The sequence below is a fragment of the Henckelia pumila genome, chromosome 4 (assembly GCF_033568475.1).
Source record: "Henckelia pumila isolate YLH828 chromosome 4, ASM3356847v2, whole genome shotgun sequence".
NCBI lineage: Eukaryota > Viridiplantae > Streptophyta > Magnoliopsida > Lamiales > Gesneriaceae > Henckelia > Henckelia pumila.
The window spans coordinates 166,737,087-166,756,268 of record NC_133123.1 but is presented as its reverse complement, the minus strand read 5'-3'; the positions used below and the strand labels follow the sequence as shown (position 1 = coordinate 166,756,268).

The following is a 19,182-nucleotide window of genomic DNA, read 5'->3' as shown; positions in this document are numbered from 1 at the left end:
AGCAGACAATAAAGACTGAAGAAATGTAAATTGGAAGCTCAATGTAATAGGATTGCATTGCATACCTGCATATTACCTAGGATTGGACTTAGACTCGTGATTGGCAACCACAGGTCGATTAGAAATGGAATCGATCATCCTATATATAATATATGATATTATAGTTGTATGCATGTTTTAGACAAAATTGTATGAATCCCGCAAGCATACAAATTTTAAAATAATGAGACAAATTTTCAAAATTAAAATCCCTCATTTTAAATATGATTTAAAATTGATATAAAAATAAATAAGGGAAATTTAAATATTGTTTAAATGTTCCTACCTTCCATCAACGATCAATGTATGAGATGCTACCCGCGGATACGGTCCGGCTCATATTATTGAGGGGGCCCGTTCGTCGGAAAGCTATACATTGGATCGACACATGTTGTAAGTTGGGTGGAACTCCCATGGGATTTGCTCATATTATTGGGGGATCCACATGGCGACCGTCCATCACAACTTAATATTGATGGGTCATCTTGACGTGTCACAATAAACAGCGTCATATTATTGGGCCCTTATTGGGCATGAGGTAAAAACGTGGAGGTTGCTTTGGAAGCAATTGGGCTCTACCTTTTGAAAATTATGGTTGGCTGATATTATTCGGGACCATAGTTTGTCAATTGGACTCCATGTTCCCACTAAGGAAAACAGTTTCCCGTTTTCACTAGAGGGTAGTGAAATCGTTAAAATAGTGGGAGTGAGATTCATAAAATAAATTTCGCCTATTTTATGTCTTAGTAAATTAATTAAACAATCATCGATAATTGTCTGTTTCATCTCAGTATATCATTATGATGAATCTTCGTAATCCACTATTCTCTATTGTCGAACAAAATAAACTGACTGGCGCAAACAATACAGAATGATTCCATAAGTTAAGATTGTCCTAAGTTCGGAAAAGATTTTCTAAGTGTTAGAAAAAGGCTTCTCCGAAAACAGCCCCGGCTGATGTAACTGCCGAAAGGTTGGCCGAACTTGAGAAATGGTTGGACCATGATCTCAAGGCCAAATGTTACATACAAAATTGGACAAGTCTAAACAAGTTTGGCATCACAGCAAGAAACCCGGTTATTGGAAACGTAACTGCAAGGAATACCTCGAGCAGTTGCGAACTGCAAAGGGTATGTTTTACATTGAAATAAATGTTTTTTAATACTACTTCTTGGGTATTGGATACCAGATGTAGATCTCATATTTGCAATGAGTTGCAAATGATGACAAGAAGTAATAAGCTAAGGATGGGTGAGACCCAGTCAAGGCTCGGGAATGGTTCCAGAGTTAAATCCATAGCTATGGGAAATATTTGTTTAAATTTTGCAAACCAATTTTAAGTTGTATTATGAGAGAGATATTTTTATTTGTGCCAAAGATTTCATTAAAACATTATTTCTATTTCTATGCTTGATAGAGATGGATTTTCTTGTAATTTTGTGAATGGGATTTGCAATATTTACAAGAATGAATGTTTGATTTGAAGTGGACAATTTAAAAAGGATCTATATAACTTAAAATTAAAAGACGTTCCAATAAATTATGTTGATAAACCGGTAACAACGAACAAAAGGAAAATCGATAGTCAAAACCCGGCAAACCTTTGGCATGCTAGGCTAGGTCATATTTCCTCAAGAAGGATGAACAAGCTAGTGGGAGAGGGCATGTTTGATATGTCTGATATTAACTCTCTATCTACTTGTGAGTCCTGCCTGAAAGGAAAAATGACTAAATTTCCTTTTAAGGGGAAACCTGAGCGTAGTCAAAATCTGTTGGATTTGATCCATACAGATGTTTGTGGTCCATTTAGAATTGGTACTCAATTTGGCCACACCTACTTCATTACCTTTACTGATGATTATTCAAGGTATGGGTATTTATATTTAATGAAATATAAGTCTGAAGCATTTGAAAAGTTCAAAGAATTCAAGGCTGAAGTAGAAAACAAGCTAGGTAAAAGTATTAAAGCACTTCGATCGGATCGAGGTGGAGAATACTTAAGTACCGAGTTTTTGGACTATCTGAAAGAGAATGGGATTCTCTCTCAGTGGACTCCTCCTATGACACCTCAGCTGAATGGTGTATCGGAGCGTCGTAATCGAACTTTGTTGGACATGGTTCGATCCATGATGAGCTTCACTGAGCTTCCACCTTCGTTTTGGGGCTACGCGCTTGAAACGACGGTGTTGTTGTTGAACAACGTCCACACCAAAGCAGTGGACAAAACACCATACGAGTTATGGAATGGCAAAGCTCCTAAGTATTCGTACTTGAGGATTTGGGGATGTCCTGCTTACGTGAAGCAGAAAGTGGGAGATAAGTTGGATAGTCGATCCACCTTATGTTATTTTGTAGGGTATCCGAAGAATTCAATCGGATATTATTTCTATCATCCTACTGAAACAAAAGTGTTTGTTTCAAGGAATGCCACCTTCTTGGAGAAGGAGTTCTTATTGGATAAGAAAGGCAAGATGATGGAACTCGAAGAAATTCGAGAAGAACCCGAAATACAAAATAATGATCCTACACCTCAGGAACCATTGATAGACACGCCTATAACTAGAAGATCCGAGAGGACTTCTAGACCTCCTATTCGATATGGTCTTCTTCTTGAAGGGGATCAAGATGAACCCGATGTTGGATATGATCCAAGAAACTTCAAAGAAGCAATTTCTGATGCGGATTCAAATTTATGGCTTGAAGCTATGCAGTCGGAAATAGATTCGATGCATACAAACCAAGTTTGGTCTTTAGTAGATCCTCCCGATGGAATTGTTCAAATAGGGTGTAAATGCATCTACAAGAGAAAGCTTGGGCCTGATGGTAAGGTATTGACCTACAAGGCGCGATTGGTGGCGAAAGGTTATACTCAAAGACAAGGAGTTGACTATCATGAAACCATTTCACCAGTTGCAATGTTCAAGTCCATAAGAATCCTTATTGCCATAGCTGCTTGGTATGACTATGAGATATGGAAAATGGATGTAAAGACTGCATTTCTTAATGGAAACATTAAGGAAGAGATCTATATGACGCAGCCTGAGGGATACACATCCATGGGAAGCGAGCATAAGGTATGCAAGCTTCAGAGATCAATTTATGGTCTAAAACAAGCAACAAGAAGTTGGAACCAGAAATTCGATGAAACAATAAAGGATTTTGGTTTCATCAAGAACCCGGAGGAACCATGCGTGTACAAGAAAGTAGTTAAGGATGCTGTGACATTCTTAGTACTTTATGTTGATGACATCCTACTCATTGGGAATGATGTAGGGATGTTGCAATCAACAAAGATATGGTTATCAGGTAGATTCTCGATGAAGGATTTGGGTGAGGCATCCTATATTCTAGGTATACAGATCTATAGAGATAGATCTAAGAAAATGATAGGACTCACTCAAGCAACCTACATCGACACCATATTGAAACGGTTTTCAATGGATGGGTCCAAAAGAGGACATCTACCTATGTGTCATGGAGTTTCTCTATCCAAGTCTATGTGTCCCAAGACTGATGAAGAGATAGAGAAAATGACACATGTACCATATGCGTCAGCCATAGGTAGTATCTTGTATGGGATGATATCTACCAGACCGGATGTAGCATTTGCTCTGAGTGTCACGAGCAGATATCAAGCTAATCCCGGTCAAATGCATTGGAAAGCCGTGAAGGACATTCTTAAGTACTTGCTAAGGACTAAGAATATGTTCATGGTATATGGAGGAAGAGAACTGAAATTGGAAGGCTATACCGACTCTAGCTTCCAAAGTGACGTGGATGACTCGAAGTCAACCTCTGGATTTGTGCTCATGCTCAATGGCGGTGCTGTCTCTTGGAAGAGTTCCAAGCAGGACACCACAGCGGATTCCACCACTGAGGCAGAATACATTGCAGCATCAGCTGCTGCTAAAGAGGCCGTTTGGATGAGGAATTTCGTCCAAGAGTTGGGCGTCATTCCTGAAGTTGTTGGTCCAGTCCCGGTGTACTGTGACAACACGGGTGCCATTGCTCAGGCAAAGGAACCAAGGTCTCATCAAAGATCCAAACACGTACTGAGGAAATACCACATCATCCCGGAGATCGTGGAAAGAGGAGACATCACTGTCGAGAGAGTGGCCTCTGCAGACAATATCGCTGATCCGCTTACTAAGCCCTTGTCAGGACCATTATTTGGCAAACATCGCGAAGCAATGGGTCTACGTAGTATGACTAGTTGGCTTTAGGGCAAGTGGAAGATTGAAAGAGTGGGTGCCCGGTGAGCCAACTTGTGGCTAAGGGCTTTGATGACTCTTTGTATAAACAATCTTTTGTTTAATATAATTTACACTTTTATTAAAGGCAATGACTTTATCTTTCTTTATATTGTTATATTGTGATATACTATTGTTGTTTTGATAAAGACCTTGAATAAACTATAGTGTATGTAAGATGTGGTAGTACATATCACTGTATATTCTAAATGGTTCCTAGTCGATTGAGCCGTCCGTTAATAAGGATAAGGATCACTCGAGATTGAGACTAGCATTTGCGATGCCGAGTACCACGTTTCATTGGTATGGAACATAGAGATGTTCGAAGCATGCAAATGGATATTCATACGATGAATGATCGAACTACTCTATCCGGACTTTCCAAGTGGTTATCATTTATCGAGTGGATAAAGTCCGCGGTTTTGGTTGTACACCATTAGTCCTTACTACTTGAAACATCATTGAGACTCTATATGCTAGTACTGTGCTTTGACTCGTTTACCGACTCTATTGGGGTCATCAGGTGTCGGGATTGGGTACAGTTACGACACATATAGGAGTCGATGCTTTGTTGTCAAGGATTCACCACATACTTGCGAGTGTGGATATCCTATGCAATCTGAGGAGATATTAGTGTGACGAATCTCTGGCCAGAGTACATGATGTGTTTTAAGAAATGGTTTCTTAGTAGCACATGCGATGTCACTATTTGATCTTCAAGATGAATTGCATAGTTATCGAATCTCGAACGACTCTCGATTTACCAATGGTTGTTGATTAGATCGGGATATATGGATGAAGGGACCGTACTGTATGCTAACCAAAATCTATTGGTTCTTGCAGGCACTATCAGTGATACCTAGGGAATCATGGGGCGATGTTGCTAGGCGCTCTTACCATGATTCGATGGGCAAGTCGAAAATTGTTGTTCCGAGTCATAAGGAGTTGTGAGCCCACGGCTAGCTGTATCCCTGAACCATTGAGGGTCACACAGAGTAATGGATTTTTAATCCCCGTTGAGATAGTTAAATTTAAAGAGTTAAATTTAATGAGCAAAGAAGTGGGACTTCTTATTTAAGAGTAGAGGAGTAAGATTTCCTAAAATGATAGAGGGATGGGCATTTTTGGAAATCACTAAATTCGGATTCAAAAAAATTTATCTTGACTTTAAAAGGTGCAGAAATGGTTTCTGTGCACAGTGGTGAAATTGGTTTATCAATCTGAGTCACGATGAATTTTATATTAATTTCTGAACATGCGGGCTTTGCTTGTCAGGCTTGAACTTATGACTAATGGGCCCTAAGCTGTTAGCAGCCCACATTATAAATAAGTTATTGCAGTACAGAAATTATACAACAGAGGCTCGCAATTTTCGAAAACCCTGGTTTTTCTCCCTAAAAGTGGCCGCCCCCCTCCCCTCTGCTCGGGAAAAATCCAGCCTGTGAATTTTGAATTTTCAGTCTGGTTTAACGGATCAAATTCGTTAATTCTCTTCGTAGAAACTTCTGATAGATTTTCTAGTGCAATCTATCAGAGGGATTAAATCTCTGTTCGTGGACCTGATTGAAGAACAGTTCGTCCATCAGTTCCTGGGAGATACAACAAGAGCAGAGCAATATGTTGGTGTCCATAATCTCGATTCGAGATTGGAGGTAAAAATTTATAATTTTTATTTAATTTTTACACACACAATTTAATCGTTAAGTTTTGATACCCATTATGGAATTGTTCCATATAAAATTTTTAAACTTCCGCTGCACCGGGTATCAATTCTGATTGATCTGATCGCCGTTCTCCAACATGAATTAACTAATTTGCGAAGCAACTACGTTTGATATTTTCTGCTGTTGAATTTATTAAATTGTAGGATCAATTATTGACTAGGCTAAATACAACCGCTGGTGTTTGTGTTGTCTAGATTCGTCAGTTTTACTAGTTTGAATGCTACCGTGGATTTAAATCTAATCGTTGGTATTGGGTTAATCTATGGGGTAAGGGTTAATCTAGAATGCTATTTTCTAATTAACTAAAATTCAGGTGAAACAGGAATTTGTTTTTCAATGACGAATATTTAATAGGATTAATTATTTTTAGGGAATCGATGATTGAATAAATGAATATCAAGGGTGTAGTCAACTGATACCAAGTCTCGTCTCATATTGATTTCTCCAGTTTAATTTTCATCCTTGCATGATAGTGATAATTATAAATTTTAATTGTTTAAAATTTTCGATAGTTAATCTCAAACTTCAAAACCTCTTTTTATTTATTTAGAACGTATTAAATTTACCTTTTCTCGTGGGAATGATCCCTACTCACACTACTACATTTTTAGTGATTATCTGATTGAGTTGGGTAATTTGGGCGTGACACGATTAAGCGTTACCAAATTTTGGCGCCGTTGCCGGGGAACGGTGTTAATTTATTGTGTTCTTAGTTTATTTTATTTTATTTTATTATTCCTCGTAGTGCTACTCTGGTTTGTTCATGCTTTCGGGTGAATCTGCGAAACAAGAAGAATTTACATACGACCCAAAGATAGAAAGAACCTTGCTTAAGTGACGGAGAGAAGCTCGTAGGAGGCAAGAAGAGGACGAAACTAAGACTGAAATTTCTGAGGAAGATATGGCGGCGAATGCGAACTTGAGTTTGAGATAAATTGGCACTCCTGATCTCACTCAGCAGCCTTTATGCATTACTTTTCCTACTCTAAAAAATAATGCTAATTTTGAATTAAAATATGGACTGATACATCTATTGCCTTCTTTTCATGGTCTTACAGGTGAGGATCCGCACAAGAACTTGATGGAATTCCATGTCGTATGCACCAGCATGAAACCACATGGAGTGACAGGGGAGCAGATCCAACTCAGAGCCTTTCCTTTCTCTTTGAAGAGCGCTGCAAAGGATTGGCTATACTACCTACCTTCTGGATCCATCACCACTTGGACGGCACTGAAGAGAATTTTCTTAGAGAAATATTTTCCAGCTTCAAGAGCGGCAAACATCAGAAAGGAAATTTATGGCATCAAGCAGCAGATGGGAGAGTCACTGCATGAGTATTGGGAGCATTTCAAGAAACTATGCGCCAGCTGCCCGCAGCACCAGATAAGTGAACATTTATTAATTCAATACTGCTATGAAGGGTTGTTGTCTCATGATAGGAGCATGGTGGATGCGGCCAGTGGTGGAATTTTTGTCGATAAAACTCCAGTACAAGCAAGGAATCTAATCGAGAGTATGGCTGCCAATTCTCAGCAATTTGGCACCAACAGAAGTGATCCAACACCCGGAAGGAATAATGAGGTAAATGTTTCTTCCCTTGAACATCAACTGATTGATCTGACGTCTCTTGTGCGTCAAATGACTGTAGGGAATGTACAAAATATGAAGGTTTGTGGAATTTGCACTGCAAGGGGACATGCGACTGACATGTGTCCCACACTTCAAGAGGGATCGGCTGAGCAAGTCAATGCAGCAAGAGGATTTCCTGGATCGCCACAACGGAAGTATGATCCATACTCCAACACATACAATCCTGGTTGGATGGATCATCCAAACCTGAGATATGGGAACCCGCAAGCAATTCAAGCACCACCGCACAATCCAGCTTATAGGCCGCCGTACCCCCAACAACCACAGCATCCTCAAGTCCCCACACCTGGTGAGTTTCTAGAAAACATTGTTAAGGATCTTGCTACTAATGCTGCCGCTTTTCAACGGGAAACTCGAGCAAGTATCCAACAGTTGAACACTCAAATGGGGCAGTTGGCAACCGCAGTGAACAGGTTGGAGGCACTGAATTCGAACAGCTTACCATCACAGACTATGGTGAATCCGAGGGAGAATGTGAGTGCAATCACCTTGAGGAGTGGAAAGGAGTTGAAGGTTAATGAATAAGTGGTGAAAGAACCAGTACAGAACAAAGATGAGCAGGAATCCAAGGTAGAGGAGGACGCCACAATTCAGGAAGCACCTAGAGGTAAGTTCCCTCCTTTTTCCAAGTATAAACCTGTAGCCCCTTTTCCCTTATCATTGAAAGAGTCTAGGAAAGATGATGGAATTAAGGGGTTGTATGAAGTGTTTCGTAGATGCGAGGTAAATATTTCTTTGTTAGATGCTATTAAACAAGTACCTCGTTATGCTAAATTTTTAAAAGAATTGTGTACTGTGAAGAGAAAACAAAAGTTAAAGGGATGTCAGAAAGTTGAATTAGGAGAACAGGTCTCTGCCGTAATTCAAAGAAAGGTACCTACAAAATGCAAGGATCCAGGTATATTCTCAATTCTTTGCAAGATAGGAGATGTTCAGCTTGATACGGCCATGTTAGATTTAGGAGCGTCGATCAATGTCATGCCATATTCTGTGTATGCTTCCTTAAAACTAGGGCCTTTGACTGAAACTGGAATTGTTATTCAAATGGCTAATAAATCTACAATTTTTCCAAGAGGAGTGCTAGAAGATGTTCTTGTGCAAGTTGACAATTTGGTCTTTTCTGCTGATTTCTATGTGCTTGATATGAAAAATAATGATTTGAATAGTCCAATTTTACTAGGAAGACCATTTTTAAAAACTTCAAAATCTGTTATAGATGTGAACAATGGCACTCTCACTATGGAGTTTGATAGGGAGGTTGTTAAGTTTCATATTTTTGATACCCTGCAAATTCCTGATTGTGAAAGTGTTGTTAATAATCTTGATGTCATTAATAACTTGTCGCAAGAACACAAGAAGGTTGTGAATGAGAATAAAGTTAAAAAGGTTATTGCAAGACCTATGGAGAATTTTACTACTGAAAGTGTTCGTTCTGAACTGCAGTCACCCAAGAAATCCAAGAAGAAGAAGCAAAGACCAAAAATCTCTACAAAAGTGCGCAAGTGGGTGAAGGTGGACAAGGGAACTAGATATGAACCACCTTGATGAACTGAAGCATGCAGTCGAGCTATAGAATGACTGTAAATTTAGCGCTGACTGGGAGACAACCCAGTGTTTTTTTTTCTTTTCTTTAGTTTTTATCTTTCATTTTGTTTTTGCATTTATTTTTGTTGTTTTCAGAAACCGAATGCCACCACCTCCGAAGTCAAAGTTTCAATATCATTCTTCCATGATGTTGTCAGACGTTGAAGAGGACAGTGCCAACACTTAATCTAGGGGAGTTTTGTTTTACATTTTTTGCATTGCATTGTGTTGAGTTGTTTGTTTGTGTTTTGTGTTTTGAAGCATTGAGGGCAATGCTTCATTTAAGTGTGGGGGCATGTATTCATATTTTTGCATTTGTTTTGCTTTGTTATTGCATTAATTTTGTTTTTGGTTTGTGTCGTATGCATGAGTTGAGGATGAGATTGTTAGCCAATGATGAGGTAGTTGAAAAATAATAAAATTTTTGAAAAATTTTACTCTTGATTGGATTTGAGAAACCGCAGGTTGTTTGTTGAATATTCCAAGCACGCTTGTTTAACCAATGAGTTGTAGCGATGTATTTGATATTGTGAATGTCTGTTGGACCATTGCACGACATTAGGTGTTTGTGGAACTTGACGGTTCTTAAGTCTTGATAATCTTATTGATAGAGCATTCACTCTCTTGGTTTTTTTTTCGAACATGCTTTTGAGCAATCGACTCCATCTGGGTTGCGAGCGAGATGTTTGAAATCCTATTCATCTTGATTGTGGCTAAGTCTGCGGAAAAAAAATTAATAATAAAATGGGGTTAAGCCTTGAAAAAAAAATCTAGTAAGGCATCAGTTCCATCCAGGCTATAGACGAGGGGATTGAAATTCGAATCCTATCTAGTTATAGCTAAGTTTGCAGGTAATTATTGGGACTGTCAAAAGATCTATATAATTGGTGCGTATTTTGCTTGAGAGAGTTTATGTTTTGTTGATGGATTGTTGGGAGGAGAGTTCTTGATTGTGAGGCTTGCACTGAATTGTTTTAGGTCGTCGAACAGTCTTGAAACTTTTTCTTTTGAAGTTGCATGTAGTTGAGATTGAAAGAGTGGGCGCCCGGTGAGCCAACTTGTGGCTAAGGGCTTTTATGACTCTATGTATAAACAATCTTTTGTTTAATATAATTTACACTTTTATAATGGCATTTACTTTATCTTTTATCATATTATTATGTTGTGACATACTATAAGATGTTTAGATGAAGACCTTGAATATACTATAGTGTATGTAAGATGTGGTGGCACATGGGGATGGCTATCATGAAACACATCTTATAGTCACTGTATATTCTAAACAGTTCCTAGTCGATTGAGCCGTCCGTTAATAAGGATAAGGATCGCTCGAGATTGAGACTAGCATTTGCGATGCCGAGTACCACGTTTCATTGGTATGGAACATAGAGATGTTCAAAGGATGCAAATGGATATTCATACGATGAATGATCGAACTACCCTATCCGGACTATCCAAGTGGTTATCACTTATCGAGTGGATAAAGTCCGCAGTTTTGGTTGTACACCATTAGTCCTTACTACTAGAAACATCATTGAGACTCTATATACTAGTACTGTATTTTGACTCGTTTACCGACTCTATTGGGGTCATCAGGTGTCAGGATTGGGTACAGTTACGACACATATAGGATTCGATGCTTTGTTGTCAAGGATTCACCACATACTTGCAAGTGTGGATATCCTATGCAATCTGAGGAGATATTATTGTGACGAATCTCTTGCCAGAGTACATGATGTGTTTTAAGAAATGGTTTCTTACTAGCACATGCGATGTCACTATTTGATCTTCAAGATGCATTGCATAGTTATCGAATCTCGAACGACTCTCGATTTACCAATGATTGTTGATTCGATCGGGATATATGGATGAAGGGACCGTACTGTATGCGAATCAAAATCTATTGGTTCTTGCAGGCACTATCAGTGATACCTAGGGAATCATGGGGCGATGTTGCTAGGCGCTCTTACCATGATTCGATGGGCAAGTCGGAAATTGTTGTTCCGAGTCACAAGGAGTTGTGAGCCCACGGCTAGCTGTATCCCTGAACCATTGAGGGTCACACAAGTAATGGATTTTTAATCCCCGTTGAGATAATTAAATTTAAAGAGTTAAATTTAGTGAATAAATAAGTGGGACTTCTTATTTAGGAGTAGAGGGAGTAAGATTTCCTAAAATGACATAGTGATGGATATTTTTGGAAACCACTGAATTCGGATTCAGAAAATTTATCTTGACTTTAAAAGATGCAGAAATGGTTTCTGTGCACATTGGTGAAATTGGTTTATCAATCTGAGTCACGATGAATTTTATATTAATTTCTGAACATGCGGGCTTTGCTTGTCAGGCTTGAACTTATGACTAATGGGCCCTAAGCTGTTAGCAGCCCACATTATAAATAAGTTATTGCAGTACAGAAATTAAATACAACTTACACTCAGATTTTCGAAAACCCTAGCCTCCAGTCTAGGAATTTCGGCCGCCCCCCTCTCTCTGTCTTAGAGAATATTCAGTCTGCGAATTTCGAATTTTCAGTCTGAATTAGCAGATCATATCTGTTCTATCTCTTCGCAGAAACTTCTGATAGACTTTCTAGTGCAGTCTATCAGAGGGATTAAACTTCTGTTCGTGGACCTGATTGAAGAATTGTTCGTTCATCAGTTCCTGGGATATACAACAAGAGCTGTTTAATCTGTTGGTGTCCATAATCTCGTTTCGAGATTTTAAGGTAAAATTTGTATTGTTTAAATTTTATATTATCAATTTTAATCGTAGGAATTTGATACCCATATGGAATCGTTCCATATAAAATTTTAAAACTTCCGCTGCACCGGGTATCAATTTTTTAATCCGGAAAACGACTGTGTTCCAACAGTGGTATCAGAGCCAGGCTGTTCTCGAATTTACGATGGCTGGGCTGGACGAGTCCAGCCAAGCGACGGGCGGGCAGCCCGGGATTGTCCAATAAATTTGATTTTATCTATTTATATTTATTGCCATTGCATGATATCCAATAAATTAATTTTTGAATTAAATATTATTGGATAAGGATGATCGATTGCCATGACCAATATTATAGGTGTATGTTAGGTTGTTTACATTTGACTTTATTATTGACTGTTGGGTTTTATTAATGGGCCTGGTTTATGGCCCAAATTTGATTTTATCATTTGTAATAAAAGTGGGTCTGGTTTATGGCCCGTTCCCACCCCTACAATGTATCCCTTTATTTGTCATAGTAATTTATTGTAAATTCACTAGAAATAGTGGGAGTTTTTGAAGATGGAGGTGGGACCAGCAAGCAATGATAAAAACTGAAGAAATGTAAATTGGAAGCACAATGTAATAGGATTGCATTGCATACTTGCATATCACCTAGGATTGGACTTAGACTCGTGATTGGCAACCACGGGTCGATTAGTAATGGAATTGATCATCCTAAAATATAATATATGATATTATCGTTGTATGCATGTTTAGACTAAATTGTATGAATCCCTCAAGCATACAAATTTTAAATGATGAGACAAATTTTCAAAATTAAAATCTCTAATTTTAAATATGATTTAAAATTAATATCAAGATAAATAAAGGAAATTTAAATATTGTTTAAATGTTCCTACCTTCCATCAACGATCAATGTATGAGATGCTACCCGCGGATACGGTCCGGCTCATATTATTGAGGGGGCCCGTTCGTCGAAAAATTGTACATTGGATCGACACATGATGTAAGTTGGATGGAACTCCCATGGGATTGGCTCATATTATTGGGGATCCACATGGCGACCGTCCATCACAACTTGATATTGATGGGTCATCTTGACATGTCACAATAAACGACGTCATATTATTGGGCCCTTATTGGACATGAGGTAAAAACATGGAGGTTGCTTTGGAAGCAATTGGGCTCTACCTTTTGAAAATTATGGTTGGCTGATATTATTCGGGACTATAGTTTGTCAATTGGACTCCATGTTCCTACTAAAGAAAATATTTCTCGTTTTTGCTAGAGGGTAGTGAAATCGTTAAAATAGTGAGAGTGAGATTCATAAAATAAATTTCTCCTATTTTATGTCTTAGTAAATTAATTAAACAAGCACTGATTATTGTCTGTTTCTTTTCAGTATTTCATTAAGATGAATTCGCACAATCCACTATTCTCTATTCTCGAACAAAATAAACTGACTGGCGCAAACTACACGGAATGGTTCCGTAAGTTGAAGATTGTCTTGACCTCGGAGAAAATGTTCTACGTGTTAGAAAAATCTCCTCCGAAGGAAGCACCAGCTGATATAAGTCCGGAAGAGTTGGCCAAACTTGATAAATGGTGGGACCATGATATCAAGGCCAAATGCTATATGCAAGCTTCGATGTCTGATGAACTCCAGAGGCGATTTGAGGATACCGTGAATGCTGCTGACATTCACGTACAACTCAAAGAACTTTTTGGGGCTCAATCAAGAGCTGAAAGGTTCGCTACTGTAAAAGAGTTAATGACATGTCGCATGCGTGAAGGGACTTCGGTCCGTGATCATGGGGTACGCGTGATTTGGCTCATTCAGAAGTTGGTAACGCTTGATTTGGTATTGGAGCATGAACTCAATGTGGACTTATTACTTCTCTCTCTTCCTTCATCATTTGACGGTTTTGTGGTGAATTTCAATATGAACAAAATAGAGGCCTCCCTTGAAGAGATGGTCAATATGCTTGTAACTTATGAAGCCACTTTAAAGAAGGATAAACCGGTTCTCTTGGTGGGCTCCTCTTCTTCTGCTAAGAAGGGGCCAAGTACAAAGGGTAAGAAACGTTCTGCCCCATCCAAGAAAACCGGACCCGAGAAGAAGAACAAGACAAAGGCTTCAAACATAGAAAAGTCCAAGGATGTTTGCCATCACTGCAAGAAACCCGGTCATTGGAAACGTAACTGCAAGGAATATCTAGAGCAGTTGCGAACTGCGAAGGGTATGTTTTATATTGAAATAAATGTTTCACTTAATACTACTTCTTGGGTAATGGATACCGGATGTGTGTTGGAAAACGCGGCTCTCTGATCAATCACGATTGATACCCGGTGCAGCGGAAGTTTAAAAATTTTATCATGGAACAATTCCATGGTGTGGGTATCAACCGTTCAACGATTAAATTATTGTGTGTGTAAAATTCAAATAACAATTAAATAAATTTTACCTTCAATCTCGAAGCGAGATTAATGGACACCACACAGATTTCTCTGCGCTTCTTGTATCTCCCAGGAACTGATGAACTCCTTCAATCAGGTCCACGAATGAGGTTTAAATCCCTCTGACAGATTGCACTAGAAAATCTGTCAGAAGTTTTCTGCGAAGAGATTAAACGAATCTGATTCGTTATTCCTGACTGCGATTCAAAATCACAGACCGAAATTTTCTCACGCAGAGAAGGGAGGGGGCGGCCGAATACTGAGAGAGGGAGACTAGGGTTTTCGATTTTTTCCTCTCAAATTATGACCTGTTGTGTGTAATTTCTGTACTGCAATAACTTATTTATAATGCAGGCCACTAACACTTTAGGGCCCATTAGTCATAAGTTGAGGCCCGACAAGCAAAGCCAACACGTTCAGAAATTAATATAAAATTCATCGTGACTCCGATTGATAAACCGATTTTACCAATGTGCACAGAAACCATTTCTGCACATTTTATAGTCAAGATAAATTTTCCTGAATCCGAATTCAGTGGTTTCCAAAAATGTACATCCCTATGTCATTTTAGGAAATCCTACTCCCTTACTCTTATTTAAGAAGTCCAACTTCTTTATTCATTAAATTTAACTCTTTAAATTTAACTATCTCAACGGGGATTAAAACTCCATTACACTGTGTGACCCTCAATGGTTCAGGGATACAGCTAGCCGTGGGCTCACAACTCCTTGTGACTCGGAACAACGATTTCCGACTTGCCCAACGAATCATGGTAAAGCGCCTAGCAACATCGCCCCATGATTCCCTAGGTATCACTGATAGTGCCTACAAGAACCAGTAGATTTTGGTTAGCGTACAGTACGGTCCCTTCATCCATATATCCCGATCGAATCAACAACCATTGGTATATCGAGAGTCGCTCAAGATTCGATAACTATACAATACATCTTGAAGATCCAATTAGTGACATCGCATGTGCTACTAAGAAACCATTTCTTAAATCACATCAAGTACTCTGGCCAGAGATTCGTCACACTAATATCTCCTCAGATCGCATAGGATATCCACACTCGCAAGTATGTGGTGAATCCTTGACAACAATGCATCGACTCCTATATGTGTTGTAACTGTACCCAATCCCGACACCTGATGACCCCCATAGAGTCGGTAAACGAGTCAAAGCACAGTACTAGCATATAGAGTCTCCATGATGTTTCAAGTAGTAAGGACTAATGGTGTACAACCAAAACCGCGGACTTTATCCACTCGATAAGTGATAACCACTTGGAAAGTCCGGATAGGGTAGTTCGATTATTCATCCTATGAATATCCATTTGCATGCTTCGAACATCTCCATGTTCCCTACCAATGAAACGTGGTACTCCGCATCGCAAATGCTAGTCTCACACTCGAGCGATCCTTATCCTTATTCTCGGACGGCTCAATCGACTAGGAACAGTTTAGAATATACAGTGACTATAAGATGTATTTCATGATAGACATCCCCATGTTCTACCACATCTTACATACACTATAGTATATTCAAGGTCTTTATCAAAACAACAATAGTATATCACAATATAACAATATGAAGAAAGATAAAGTCATTGCCATTAATAAAAGTGTAAATTTACATTAAACAAAAGATTGTTTGTACAAAGAGTCATCAAAGCCCATAGCCACAAGTTGGCTCACTGGGCACCCACTCTTTCAATCTCCCACTTGCCCTATAGCCAACTAGTCATACTACGTAGACCCATTGCTTCGCGATGTTTGTCAAACAATGGTCCTGGCAAGGGCTTAGTAAGCGGATCAGCGATATTGTCTGCAGAGGCCACTCGTTCGACAGTGATGTCTCCTCTTTCCACAATCTCCCGGATGATGTGGTATTTCCTCAGTACGTGTTTGGATCTTTGATGAGACCTTGGTTCCTTTGCTTGAGCAACGGCACCCGTGTTGTCACAGTACACCGAGACTGGACCAACAAATTCAGGAATGACGCCCAACTCTTGGACGAACTTCCTCATCCAAACGGCCTCTTTAGCAGCAGCTGATGCTGCAATGTATTCAGCCTCAGTGGTGGAATCCGCTGTGGTGTCCTGCTTGGAACTCTTCCAAGAGACAGCACCGCCATTGAGCATGAACACAAATCCAGAGGTTGACTTCGAGTCATCCACGTCACTTTGGAAGCTAGAGTCGGTATAGCCTTCCAATTTCAGATCTCGTCCTCCATATACCATGAACATATTCTTAGTCCTTCGTAAGTACTTAAGAATGTCCTTCACGGCTTTCCAATGCATTTGACCAGGATTAGACTGATATCTGCTCGTGACACTCAGAGCAAATGCTACATCCGGTCTGGTAGATATCATCCCATACATGATACTACCTATAGCTGACGCATATGGTACATGTGTCATATTCTCTATCTCTGCATCAGTCTTGGGACACATAGACTTGGATAGAGAAACTCCATGACACATGGGTAGATGTCCTCTCTTGGACCCATCCATTGAAAACCGTTTCAATATGGTGTCGATGTAGGTTGATTGAGTGAGTCCTATCATTCTCTTAGATCTATCTCTATAGATCTGTATCCCAAGAATGTAGGATGCCTCACCCAAATCCTTCATCGAGAATCTACCTGATAACCATATCTTTGTTGACTGCAACATCCCTACATCATTCCCAATGAGTAGGATGTCATCAACATAAAGTACTAAGAATGTCACAGCATCCTTAACTACTTTCTTGTACACGCACGGTTCCTCCGGGTTCTTGATGAAACCAAAATCTTTTATTGTTTCATCAAATTTCTGGTTCCAACTTCTTGATGCTTGTTTTAGACCATAAATTGATCTCTGAAGCTTGCATACCTTATGCTCGCTTCCCATGGATGTGAACCCCTCAGGCTGCTTCATATAGATTTCTTCCTTAATGTCTCCATTAAGAAAAGCAGTCTTCACATTCATTTGCCATATCTCATAGTCATACCATGCAGCTATGGCAATAAGGATTCTTATGGACTTGAACATTGCAACTGGTGAAAAGGTTTCATCATAGTCAACTCCTTGTCTTTGAGTATAACCTTTTGCCACCAATCGTGCCTTGTAGGTCAATACTTTACCATCAGGCCCAAGCTTTCTCTTGTAGATCCATTTACACCCTATTGGAACAATTCCATCAGGAGGATCTACTAAAGACCAAACTTGGTTTGTATGCATCGAATCCAATTCAGACTGCATAGCTTCAAGCCATAAATTTGAATCCGCATCAGAAATTGCTTCCTTGAAGTTTCTTGGATCACATCCAATGTCGGGTTCATCTTGATCCCCTTCAAGAAGAAGACCATATCGAACAGGAGGTCTAGAAGTCCTCTCGGATCTTCTAGGTTCAGGCGTGTCCGGTAATGGTTCCTGAGGCATAGGATCGTTATTTTGTATTTCGGGTTCTTCTCGAACTTCTTTGAGTTCCATCATCTCGCCTTTCTTATCCAATAAGAACTCCTTCTCCAAGAAGGTGGCATTCCTAGAAACAAACACCTTTGTTTCAGCAGGATAATAGAAATAATATCCGATTGAATTCTTCGGATACCCTACAAAATAACATAAGCTGGATCGACTATCCAACTTATCTCCCACTGTCCGCTTCACGTAAGCAGGACATCCCCAAATCCTCAAGTACGAATACTTAGGAGCTTTGCCATTCCATAACTCGTATGGTGTTTTGTCCACTGCTTTAGTGTGGACGTTGTTCAACAACAATACCGCCGTTTCAAGCGCATAGCCCCAAAACGAAGGTGGAAGTTCAGTGAAGCTCATCATGGATCGAACCATGTCCAACAAAGTTCGATTACGACGCTCCGATACACCATTAAGCTGTGGTGTCATAGGAGGAGTCCACTGAGTGAGAATCCCATTCTCTTTTAGATAGTCCAAAAACTCGGTACTTAAGTATTCTCCACCTCGATCCGATCGAAGTGCTTTAATACTTTTACCTAGCTTGTTTTCTACTTCAGCCTTGAATTCTTTGAACTTTTCAAATGCTTCAGACTTATATTTCATTAAATATAAATACCCATACCTTGAATAATCGTCAGTAAAGGTAATGAAGTAGGTGTGGCCATATTGAGTCCCAACTCTAAATGGTCCACAAACATCTGTATGGATCAAATCCAACAGATTTTGACTACGCTCAGGTTTCCCCTTAAAAGGAGATTTAGTCATTTTTCCTTTCAGGCAGGATTCACAAGTAGGTAGAGAGTTAATATCAGACATATCAAACATGCCCTCTCCCACTAGCTTGTTCATCCTCCTTGAGGAAATATGACCTAGTCTAGCGTGCCAAAGGTTTGCTGGGTTTTGACTATCGATTTTCCTTTTGTTTGTTGTCTCCGGTTTATCAATATAATTTATTGGAACGTCTTTTAGTTTTAAGTTGTATAGATCGTTTTCAAGTTGTCCATTTCCAATCAAACATTCATTCTTGTAAATATTGCAAATCCCATTCACAAAATTGCAAGAATAACCATCTCTATCTAGCATAGAAACAGAAATAATGTTTTTAATTAAATCCGGAACAAATAAAACATCTCTTAAAAATAACTTAAAACCGTTCTGCAAAATTAAACAAACATCTCCAATGGCTGTAGCTTCAACTCTGGAACCATTCCCGAGCCTCAGCTGGGTCTCACCCATTCTAAGCCTGCGACTTCTTGTCATCACCTGCAAATCATTGCAAATGTGAGATCCAC

At 39.3% G+C, this 19,182-nt stretch overlaps 1 protein-coding gene across 1 annotated transcript; it reads left to right on the top strand.

Moving 5' to 3' along the window:
* Positions 1-7,652: 7,652 nt before the first annotated feature.
* LOC140862290 (uncharacterized) lies at positions 7,653-9,209 on the top strand. Its single transcript, XM_073265300.1, has 4 exons — positions 7,653-8,177; positions 8,226-8,387; positions 8,466-8,798; positions 8,910-9,209. The coding sequence occupies exons 1-4, from the start codon at positions 7,653-7,655 to the stop codon at positions 9,207-9,209; spliced, it is 1,320 nt and encodes a 439-aa protein (XP_073121401.1).
* The last annotated feature ends 9,973 nt before the right edge of the window (positions 9,210-19,182 follow it).